This window comes from Cricetulus griseus, chromosome 2 (assembly GCF_003668045.3).
Source record: "Cricetulus griseus strain 17A/GY chromosome 2, alternate assembly CriGri-PICRH-1.0, whole genome shotgun sequence".
Classification (NCBI taxonomy): domain Eukaryota; kingdom Metazoa; phylum Chordata; class Mammalia; order Rodentia; family Cricetidae; genus Cricetulus; species Cricetulus griseus.
In genome coordinates this window covers 100,680,661-100,692,762 of record NC_048595.1, presented here as the reverse complement: position 1 = coordinate 100,692,762, position 12,102 = coordinate 100,680,661, and the positions used below count along the sequence as shown (strand labels likewise).

At 44.1% G+C, this 12,102-nt stretch overlaps 1 protein-coding gene across 1 annotated transcript; it reads left to right on the top strand.

The window, feature by feature from the left end:
- The first annotated feature begins 6,453 nt into the window (after nt 1-6,453).
- Nucleotides 6,454-11,581, top strand: LOC113834431 (40S ribosomal protein S20-like). The gene is made up of 2 exons (XM_035438694.1): nt 6,454-6,584; nt 11,125-11,581. Exons 1-2 carry the CDS (start codon nt 6,454-6,456, stop codon nt 11,579-11,581), a joined length of 588 nt encoding a protein of 195 aa, XP_035294585.1.
- Nucleotides 11,582-12,102: the final 521 nt, after the last annotated feature.

Here is a 12,102-nt window from a genome sequence, read left to right as displayed (position 1 = left end):
TTAATAGTGGCCAACCAGGCCTGGGGGGACTGCCCTGCCTCTATGGCAGTAAAGGCTTGAATAATCATAGCTGCATCACACTTTTTCGAAGACCTAATCCTGCATATACACCACAGGCAAACCAGGGAGACCATAATCAAGAGGCCTGCTAACGCTCCCATGCCCGCCCACTCTTTCAAATGATCCATGGCGGAGTTCAACCAGGAAGTCAGGCTGCTCGAAAGGGATAGGTCTATTCGGGTGGAATTCACATGCACGATAGCCATCCAGAGTTCTCTCATGGTGTCTTCAAACTCGGATGACCAATTCTGTAATAGAAACTGAGATAATCTTTTAAACTTCGATTGGTGGTTAAAAGGCATGGGAAAACCCCTGCATTATACATCCCCCATCTCTGCTCTGCCATCCCCAGTTGACTCATCATGGGAAGGAGCAGAAGCATCACCACGTTGACACTCATGGTGTTCCTCATGTTGGATTTTCCTGATCAATCGTTCTGGCACCCACACCGGATCCTGTTGGTCCTGTGGAAAAACACAAACAGAACCTCGTGCCCATGTCAGCACGGGATCAGGCCCGCACCCATAATCTGCATCTGATTGTTAATGGCTCTTAGGTCATGTAGCAGGCACCATTTTTCCAGACCTTTTCTTAATCACAAAAATAGGGGTGTTCCATGGAGACACTGATGGCTTAATGTGTCCCAATGACAGTTGTTCAGCCACAAGGTCTTTGGCTGCGCTGAGCTTTTCAGAGGACAGTGGCTACTGAGGAACCCACACTGGCTCCTCTGTCTTCCAAGTAATGGGAATTCCTTCCTCAGCGGCCCCTAGGAAAAACCCAAACCTTGCCTAGGATTTCTTTGTTGCGTTTGAACAGGATGCTTTCTTCCTTGTAAATATTTCCCTATTCCATAATTGGGATGGTATCCCATGTTCTTCATAATTTTTTGAGAAGTAGGGGAATATTCGTTGCTCAACTTAAAACCCATGTCTTTTAGAAGATCCCTTCCCCATAGGGAAACAGGAAGTTCCAAAACATAAGGCTGCATAACTCCAGAATGACCTTCCTCATCTTTCCACTGTAACTGTCTTGCACTCATGTCTGGAGTCTTTGCATAACCTAGCCCTTGTAGGGTTTGAGAAGAGACTTGTACGGGCCAGCCTGTAGGCCAGTCTTTCTTGGCAATAATGCTTCTATCTGCCCCCTTATCTAATAGGCCTAGGATCCTTTTTCCATCTATATTAAGTTCCAAAACTGGTCTTTGGTCCAAATCTAGGGACAGAAAAGTCAAATCTGTTCCTGTGGATCCGAAGCCGCTTTTCCCTCTTTCTTTGTCTTGTGCAGCAAAACACTCATGCAGGCTAGGCAAAAGTATCAACTGAGTTATCCTATCTCCAGGGGAGATGGCTGTAATGCCTCTAGGGGACTCTACCATGATCTTCACCACTCCAGTGTAATCGGGATCAATCACCCCTGGGTGGATTCTAAGGCCTCTCAAAGCTGAAAAAGATCTCCCTAGAAGGAGCCCAACTGTGCCTGGTTCTAAGGGACCCTGAAAGTCTGACTCTATCAATTGGACCCCCATCTGGGGAGTTAATACGAGTCTGGTGGTGGAACAGAGGTCCAATCCTGCTGAACCCTCAGTGGCTCTCCTTGGTCCCTTGGTGGCCGAAGGGACGACCACTGAGTTTTGGTCCCACTGCTCTGATCCTCCATAGCCCCATATATTCGAGGGCCCTGGGGACGGGTGGCCCGTTGGCCGTTTTTTGGCCTGGCACCATTGAATCCCACATCAAGCGGCTGGCCGTTGATATCTTTAACTGATTGGCATTCATCGGCCCAGTGCTTCCCCTTTTTACACTATTGCTAGGTATATTGTTTAGAGACAAAGTATGTGTGCATAGCCCAAGTGCACTATGAGAGGGGTGTGTGCATAGTCCAAGCCAAGTGGAGTCCTAGGTTGCTAGGCTATTCTGTTTTTTATTTTTGTTTTGTTTTGTTTTTGTTTGTTTGTTTGTTTTGTTTTGTTTTGTTTTTTGAAAGAGGGTTACTCTGTGTAGCCCTGGCTGTCCTGGAACTCACTCTATAGACCAGGCTGGCCTCAAACTCAGAGATCTTCAGGGCTCTGCTTCCCGAGTTTTGTGATTAAAGGCATGCGCCATCACTGCCCCACTTGCTAAGCTATTCTTATGTTGTCTACTTATAAGTTAGTCATCCTCAGAAAACAGTACTTTGGCACACAAGGTATGTTGTAAGGAAGAGTGGCTGGGACAGAGGAACTTCTTCCAAACTCTCCTTCCTTACCTGGAAAAGTGTCTGAGAAGCACACAGGGGCTCAGGGAGAAAACATAGTTAAGGGTCAGAAACACAGACATTTGATATTTCACTTAAGGGGTGATCAGACATCAGAAATTCAAGGAGGACTGCTGTGACAGGAAAGCAACAGCGGCAGCATCTTTTTCTTTTTAAATTAAGCAAACTTTTATTGAAACTTGCATTGTAGGACAGAAATGAATTTGAAGTAAAACACCAACTAAAGGAAATTATGACACCAAAACCACCCCCAAATACATTATTGTTAATGATAAACACAGATTACTATCCAATCTACAGTTTTCATTTCTTTCCCCCTAGGCTTTGTTCCACACAAATCTGCACAAATTTTCAATATTAGAATTCTGAATACTACTTGAGGGAAGGGAACAAGAATCAGATCTCAAGCCAATAATATGTCGTTAGATCAAGGAGGTTGCTGTTCATATCCAGTGTAAGCACTGGGACCTCAAACAAGTCAGTCACCAGGTGCTGCACTCATTACAGATTTGATCAATTGCATACTTAAACTGAAAGCCCAGGTGGTGATCCAGCCACAAAGGCAGTACTGTCTTTAAGTTGCACTGTAGGAGCAAGGAGGAGAAGCTTACAGTTTGAGCGGAAAGAGATTGCAAGTGCTGCTCTCCATGGAGGCTCACTAAGGCAGCCTGTCCTGGAGTGGTTGTTAAACCCATTGTCACTCCACAGGAGAAAACTGGTTTTCCCTCTCCCAGCAGGTGTAAGTGACAATTCAGTTAGCCTTTACCCCAGTAGTTACCTTGTATTTATTTATTTAATTCATTCATTCATTCATTTTTTTAAAAAATATTTATTTACTTACTTTATGTATATGAGTGCTTTGTTTTCATCTATACCAAAAGAGGGCACCAGATCTCATTACAGATGGTTGTGAGCCACTGTGTGGTTGTTGGGAATTGAACTCAGGACCTCTGGAAGAGCAGCCAGTCAGTGCTCTTAACCTCTGAGCCATCTCTCCAGCCCCATTCATTCATCTTTTAAATATAACAAAGTAAAATGTTATATATATTCACAACAAAGTTGGATAAGACAAACCACCAGAAGGAAAAGGAGTTTAAGAGAAGGCACAAGAGTCAGAGACCCACTTGTTCACATACTCAGGAATCCCATAAAAGCACTAAATTGGAGAGTATAATATATACACAGAGGACCCGGTGCAGACCTGTGCAGGCCCTGTGCATGTTGCCTGTATGTGAGTTCACACGCGCTTTGCTCATGTTGATTTAGAGGGACTTGTTTTCTTGGTGTCCTCCATTTCCTCTGGCTCTTTCATTCTTTTTACATCTTCTTCTGAGGGATTCCCTGATCCCTGAGGGGAGGGATTCCCTGAGCTCTGAGGGGAGAGATTGGGTGGAGAGTGTTCTGAGATCTCTCACCCTCTACATAATGTTTGGCTATGGGTTTCTATATTTGCTCCCATCTACTTCAGTAGAAAGCTTCTCTTATCATAGCTGAACAAGGCACTAATCTATGAGTATAGCAGAATATCATTAGGAATCATTTATCATTACACTTTTTCTTCCTTTCTTTCTTTCTTTCTTTCTTTCTTTCTTTCTTTCTTTCTTTTTTTTTAGACAAGTATCACTTGGTTTTACCTTAGGTCCCTGGGCTAACTAGTCTCAGGTTCTTGGTCATCCATGCAGTGTTGGGTAATGCAGTGTTTCATGGAGTGGGCCTTAAGTCAAATCAGTTATTGATTGATTACTCCCACAAGCTTTGTGCCATTATTGCCCGAGCATATCTTGCAGGTAGTACACCATTGTAGATAAAGGTTTTGTGGCTGAGTTGGTGTTTACATTTCTCTTTTGATAGTATGCAGAGTACAAAGATGCTGGGAAAAGGGGGTGAAGTCTCTTTGTAAGTACCAGCTTGGCATCTGCATGTTCAACGAGTTATATAGGTATTGTCTTAGGGCCTTGCTGTCAATTTTTGGAGGGAAACCTATAACCTTGGCAACATCCTGAGTTGTTTGGGAATTCCCATGGGGCCCTTCTGGCCATCAACTCAATTATGTGTAACCCAATCCCAGCACTGGAAGCTTCATTTGGTAACAAGAGCTGGCCAGTTGGGTTTCTGTCTCCCCCAGTATTTGGCAATTTCATTTAGATTGCCCTCATTTGTGTGTATGTTTTAGGAAGTTTCTCCTGCATTAGGTTTCCATAGTACTCCTCCAAATGCCCCTTAATTTTAGCTATATCTCCCTATATTTCCTCCCACAAACCTCTCTATTCTCCCCCTTCCCACGTGATCCTCCCATGCCAGCCCTCCACCAATCCATATCTATCTATTCTAATTCTATTTCCTAATGAGCTCTATCTGTTCCCTCTAGTCCCTTATTCTATACCTACCGTCTGTGGTCCCATGGATTGCAGCTTGGTGATCATTGACTTAACAGCTAATATCTACATATAAGTAAATACACACTGTATTTATCTTTTTGGATCTAGGATACCTCACTCAGGATAATTTTTTTCTAGTTCCATCTATTTACCTGCAATTTCATGATGTCATTTTTTAAAAATTTTATTTATTTATTATGTATACAACATTCTGCTTCCATGTATATCTGCTCACAAGAAGAGGGCACCAGATCTCATAATGGATGGTTGTGAGCCACTATGTGGTTGCTGGGAATTGAACTCAGAACCTCTGGAAGTTCTTAACCTCTGAGCCATCTCTCCAGCCCTAGAAACTTCTTTTAACTCTTACTGATTCTCTGTAGATTTCACATCATGCATCCCAATCCCACTTATCTACCTGACCACTCTCCACCCTCTGCCCTTGCAAATCCCCCCAAACAAAACAAAACTAAAAAGAAAAATCCAAAACTAAATAAAACAAAGCAAAATACATCTCAACGTGGAAGCTGTAGTGTGGCCTATTGAGTCACACAGTTTACTCTTTAGTCCACTTATCTTTACTTGCAAGTATCCATTGCCATCAGTCAATGGTCTGGTTCGAGGCCTCTGGTTTCTGCTACGCCACCTTTAATGGGCTCTTACTGGGGCTCCCCTTGGATATCCTGTTGTTGTCCTGTGTCATGGAGATCTTGCAGTTTTGGTTCGTAGGTTCTTCCCCTTCACATGCTCCAACAGTTCATAGATGAGGTAGATGTTGGGCTGGGGCAACTCATAGCCCTAACTCTGGCCCTGGGTGGTAGCTGGATTGGTCAGCCTACCAGCTTTCTCTCATTGTCACTATCAGGTGAGCTCTCCAGCACTGCCTCAGCTAGCTCACCCAATGCAGCCTGTAGCAAGGACCAGGGCCAGTTCTCCAGCTCTCGTGTTCTCAGCTTCGGCTCACCCACACTCACAGCACCAATCGAGGTGGAGGGGCCAGTCTCTTGATTGCTGTAGGGGCGTACAAGGGGTGGGGGCAGGATCAGCTCTCCTGCTCTCACATCTTCAGGGTCAACTCTAGTATACAGCTCAAATAATGTGTCGGGCCCCTTCTCTTGTGTGCTGCACCTGGTGAGGGGCAGGGCTAGTTCTCCCACTCCTGTTACCCCAGGGCCATTTATCTCCCTTGCTCAGGTTGGGGGGTTGTGTAGCATCTTTCCCTCCCCCATGCCTCCACATGGCAGACAAGGAAGACCCAGGGTCACCTCGCCTGCTCTCACACCCTCAGGGCTGGCTTATCTGTGCACCCTTCACCAGGGTCAGCTTTAGCGCACTGACCAGGGGAAGTACACGCCTGTGGTGAGGGCCATCTTTCCCTAGTACAGGGGTCTGCTCTCCCCTGAGGGGTGGGACCAGCTCTCCTGCTGCAGTATTCATGGAGGGGTAGGGTCAACTATCCCAGGACCAGTGAAGGGTGGGGACTGCTTAGCAAGGGCCTGGGACTTCAACACACATGGCTCCTATAATTCCTTGTGGCAACATAGGCCATGGATATCAACACAGACCCAGCTGCAGCAGGCCCAGTGTCTCCATGGCCCCAAAAGGCAGTGTAGGCCACTCAGTGCATGGCCCTGGTGGCAGCAAGGCCCTCAAATACCAACATGGCCCCAGGTGGCAACCCAGACCCCTGGTATCAGCATGGCCTTCAATGGTGTCAGGAACCACAGATATCAACACAGACCCTGTCTGCAGTAGGGTCATGGACCCAGACATGGCCATCAACAGCAGTCCTGGCCCAGATGACAACATGGCCCCTGGTGAGGGTGCTGGTCACGCAAATCATCATGGTCCCTATAGTGGCACAGCTCTTGGATACCAACATGATCTCAGGTTGTGGCCTAGACCTGAGCATCTGTTTGGTCTTTGATGGCAACATGGTTTACACGATGTCATTTTTTTAATGGCTGGGCAATATTCCATTTTGTAAATGTTCCATAGTTTCTTTATCCTTTCTTCTGTTGAGGGACATCTAGGTTGTTTTCAATTTCTGGCTTTTATGACTATAACAGCAATGAACATGAGTGAGCAAGTGTTGCTGTGGAAGGATAACGCACCCTTTGGGTATATGCTCAAGAGTGGTATAGCAGGATCTTGAGGAAGATCAACTCCCGATTTTCTGAGGAACCACCACACTGATTTCCATGGTGTCTGTACCAGTTTGCACTCTCATCCGCATCATATGAGTGTTCTCCTTGCTCTACATCCTTACCATCTAAGCCATTGTGACAGATGTAGGATGGAATCTCAAAGTGTTTTGATTTGCATTTACCTGATGGCTAAGAATGTTGAACATTTCTTTAAGTGTTTCTCAGCCATTTGTGTTTCCTCTATTGAGAATTCTCTGTTTAGATCTGTACCCCATTTTTTAATTGGGTTGCTTGTTTTCTTGATTATATAGGCTAGGGCTGTTTTGTTTTGTTTGTTTTATCTTGTCTTGTCTTATCTTGTTTTTTAGCTCTTTATGTGTTTTGGATATTCGCCCTCTATCAGATGTATAGTTGGTCAAAGTCTTTTCCCATTGTTGCTTTGTCCAAATGATGGTGTCCTTTGCTGTGCAGCAGCTTCTCAATTTTGAGGGGTCTCGATTATTGTTGATTTTGGTGGCTGGGCTAATAGTGTTCTGTTCAGAAAGTCTTTTTTGTACCAATGAGTTCAAGGCTACACACAATAACCCCCCCCCCCAAACAAGCAAACAGACAAATACTTCAGAGAATGCTCCAATGGGATCTGTAGGGTCAGACAAGACTCCTGGGATAGCAACATTGGAGCTTAGTCTAGAACTACAGGTTTTAGGGCAAGAACTGTTCTGAACGGGAAAGAAAACTAACGAATCCGGGACACTGAGGAATGGGCCCCAACGTTCACTTGGTAGTGAGGAATGCTAATTCTCCGTGACAGAGGAGCTGGTAGTAGACAGAAATGCAGATGTGGAGAAAGGTAAAGGAGAAGGATAAAACCCCTGGCTGGCAGACCTCTGCTTCTGCTTCATGTCAGTTACTAACACTGCTGAGACAGAGCTGCTTTCTATAGTCCTGGCTGGCCTGAAACTCAGGTAGACTGAGTTAGCTCTGAAATCAGAGATTTGCCTGCCTCTGCCTCCAAAGTGCTGGGTTAAAGGCGTGTATCTAATTAAAGGAGTCCAGTCTAACAATTTTTAAAACAGAAATGTTGGCATACATGTACACAGTACAAAATGCAAATAGCAAAGGAAGATAAAATTTGCTCTGTATGTCATCCTTCAGTCTCATCTCATTGTTGTTGCATCTCCTTGTTGTTGTGTGCGCTTGCGCGCGCGCGCGCGCGCGCGCGCGCGTGGGTGTGTGTGTGTGTGTGTGTGTGTGTGTGTGTGTGTGTGTGTGTGTGTGTTACCAGCTAGCCCAGTACACTTTTGGGGGGAAATGAATTCTATTTTTAATTTGTAGAAGTTATTTGTGATTTCCCTTATAATCTTTCCATTCTGTTTCATTGATCTGTTGTCTTTCCCCGAATTCTGTATCTGGATTAATTTATGAAGCTTGATTACATAGAACATTCAGGGCCAGGTAGAGCTATAGTTTTTAAAGACCTTATATTAGTGTCTCATAAATGTCCTTCATCAGCTTGCTAGAATTTCCTTCTATGCCTTGTTTGATGAGAGAGGGGTTTTGGTTTTGGTTTTGGTTTTTCGAAATAGGGTTTCACTATAGCTTTGGAGGCTGTCCTAGAACTCACTCAGTAGACCAGGCTGGTCTCAAACTCACAGAGATCCACCTGCCTCTGCCTCCCAAATGCTGGAATTAAAGATGTACACCACCACCACCCAGCTGAAAGTTGTTTTTTTTTAAGTTACTTTAAATAAAATCTTGGAAGATGTTGAATTTAGTCAAATGTTTTTTCTATATCTATTGTTACAATCATGTAATTTTTCTTCTTTATACTGTTATGGTAGTTTACATTGATTTTTCACAATTTTGATTTAGCATTAAGCTTCTGGAATAATTCCATTTTTGGTCTTAATTTATATATTGAAATGCTGGACTTACTAGTATTTCTTGAGTTTTTTTTGTTTCTACATTTATGAGTGATGATAATGTATATCTTACCTGTTGATTTGTTTGTTTGCTTGTTTGGCTATCAGAGTAAGTCTGACATCAAAAGATGAACTGAAGCTGGAAATGGAGGCATCTCCTAGGACTCGGAAAGCTGAGACAAAGGAGATGATGTATGTGGGATGCATAGTGTAACAGTTTGAACAAGAGTGGCCCCCATAGGCTCAGATATTTGAATGCTTAGTCACCAGGAAGTACAACTGTTTGAAAGGATTAGAAAGATTAGGCGGTATGGCCTTGTTAGAAGAAGTGTGTCACTGGGGGTGGGGTGGGGTGGGGTTGAGGTTTCCAAAGTCCATGCCAGGCCCTCTCCTTTCTCCTTCTCCTTCTCCTTCTCCCTCTCCTTCTCCCCCTCCTCCTCCCTCTCCCTCTCCCTCTCCTCCTTCTCCTCCCCCCCTCCCCCCCGGCCTGCCTATGGATCTGGATGTAACCGGCACCTGCTCCTCGGCCCCATGCCTGCCATCATGCTCCCTACAATGACAATGCACTAACCCTTTCAAACTGTAATCATGCCCTCCATTAAATGCTTCCTTTTATACGAGTTGCTTTAGTCATTGTGTCTCTTCAGAGCAATAGAACACAACTAAGACAGAAGTTGGTGCCAGGAGTGGGGTATTTCTGTGACAGGCCTGGCAATGTTGCTTATTGGTGTAATATAGACTTTGGGACTTGGGACTAGAAAAGTTGTTGAAGCTTTAAGAGGGGTTTAATGGGTCATCCTAGTAGGATCATAGAAGACAGTGCTGCTGAAAGTGATGTAAAGTATGAGGGCCCAACTCAAGAGGTTTCAAAAGGAAGAATATTAGTAAGTTGCTTAGAGACATTTCTTGTGATATGTTGGGGAAGAATGGGGCTGCTTTTTACCCTTGTCCTAAAAAATCTGCCAGAGAATAAATTGAAGAGTTTTGGATACATAAGACCTTATCTCATGCCTGCCTCACTTCAAAAAAAAGAAAAGAAAGAAAAAAAAAACAGCTGGAAGATTTCCTGTATCTTCTGCTTTTCTAGAAAAGTTGTTTGTTATTAGAGTTTCCCATGTATTTGTTTAGAATCCATCAATGAGACCACCTGGGCTAGTGTTTCATGAAAAAGCTACTAGCATCAACTTTAATTTCTTAAACCAACAGAGGGCAATGGGGTTATCAGGAAGAGAGTGAACTGTTTTACACCACAGCCTGCAGATACTGTCTGTCCATGTTTCGCCAGTGCCTGTCACAACACTGGAGCACTCTTTCTGTTCTTTGGTTCCTATGGCATTACAGCAATGTCTTCTCTTTTGTTCCTTATATTGACAAATTTCATCCCCTCAGTAGATATGATTAGAGGTTTTTTTTTTTCAAGAAAGTAGATTTTTCAATCTACTTTCAGTTTGTTTCACTCTTTATTGCCTCTTTTTGTCTGCTTGCATTGTGTAGAATTTATTTTTTTTCTAATTTTAGTGATAGAGATTACTGTTTTGAAATTTTTTCTAACATAGACACTCAGTGCTATAAGTGTGTGTGTGTGTGTGTGTGTGTGTGTGTGTGTGTGTGTGTGTTTGAGGACACCAGGTATGTGCAAATGCACATGGGGGCCAGAGGTCAGCCTCAGATGCCATTTTTTTTGAGACAGCAGCTCATTGTTGGCTTGGAGTATGTCAATTAAGGTAGGCTGATGGTGGATTAGTAAGACTCAGCAATCTACCTGCCTCTACCTCTCCAGTGCTGGTTGGTACTTACAAGTGTGTGCCACCATGCCTAGCTTGAAAAATACTTTTATTTTTGAGAACTTCCTACATACTCACAAATATTATCATATCTACCTCCTTTTATCCCCTCCAATAAGCTCCCCTTCATGTCTTTTTTTTTTTTTTTTAAATAACCCACTACACAAGGGACCACGTACTCATAATGATTCTCTCTCCCCAGCAGCTATCCATGCTAACAGCTCCTCGGCAAAGGGAGGGGCCTGGAGACCACCTGCTCTCATTTACACCAGGATTTCGCCTGACTTGATCTTGTACAAGTCTTGTGAAGGCAACCATGGCTGCTGTGAGGTCATGGGTGTGATAGGCGTGCCATGCTCAGAAGACGGCATTTCACAGCTCTCCTCCCAGTCTTACACCCTTCCCGTCGCCTGAGCCTTGACGGTAGTGGTTGTGGAGGGGCTCATGTCCGAGGGAGCACTCAGTCTCATTACTAGCACTATCATCAGTTACACCTCTCAGCTTTGACTTATTTCCACTGCAAAAAAAGAAGCTTCTGGCCAAGATTAAGAACAGCTAACATCTTCTTTTTCTCAAGCGTGGCGGTGCGTGCCCGGAGCTCCGTCTGCTCCCGTGCTGACTCACGGCTGCTCGCTCCTGCCAAGGAACAAGTCGGTCAGGAAGCCGCGCCGCAGCTATGGCTTTTAAAGACCGGAAAGACGCCGGTGGAACCCGAGGTGGCGACTCACGGAATTCGAATCACGCTCACCAGCCGCAACGTGAAGTCGCTGAAGAAGGTGTGCGCTGACTTGATCAGAGGCGCCAAGGAAAAGAATCTGAAAGTGAAGGAACCGGTGCGCATGCCTACCAAGACTCTGAGAATCACTACAAGAAAAACACCTTGTGGTGAAGGTTCCAAGACATGGGGTTGTTTCCAAATGAGAATCCACAAGCGACTGATTGATTTGCACAGTCCTTCCGAGATTGTTAAGCAAATCACTTCCATCAGTATTGAGCCAGGCGTGGAGGTTGAAGTCACTATTGCAGATGCCTGAGTCAACTATTTTAATAAACTGACTTAGCCGGTTTAAAAAAAACAAAAACAAAAACAAAAACAAAAACAAAAACAAAAAACAGCCAACATCTACGGGTATAAGCATAGATACTTAGAAGACAATTTGACAGCACGAGCATTTAGCAAAATAACAATAGCTGGTTCTACCCTAGGGCCTCTGACCTTCCTAGACATGGAGGTTAATATGATCAAAATATATTGCATAAATGCATGAAATTCTCAAAGAAGTAATATAAAATAGTATAACTTCAAAAAAAAAAAAAAACCTGTTTTTCTAAGGATACTGTTAAGTTGGGCATGATGGTATATGCTTCTAATCCCAGCACTTGAAAGTCTGAGGCAGATGGATAATGGTCTCAATCCTGAGCTACATAGTGCGACCCTGTCTCAAGAAACAAAGAAGTAAGGGAAGTAAAAGAAAGGGAGGAAAAGAAACAAGAGGGTTGGGTAGTAGTTTAGCAGTACCATATGTATTTAGATGTATACGGTCCTTGGTCTCAA

What these genes read in the sequence shown, in the direction of transcription:
- LOC113834431 (XM_035438694.1), top strand. Translation starts at nt 6,454, where the DNA reads ATGGACCCAGACATGGCCATCAACAGCAGTCCTGGCCCAGATGACAAC. An exon ending in GGATACCAACATGATCTCAG is followed by an intron (nt 6,585 to 11,124) that starts GTTGTGGCCTAG and finishes CTTTTTCTCAAG; the next exon opens with CGTGGCGGTGCGTGCCCGGA.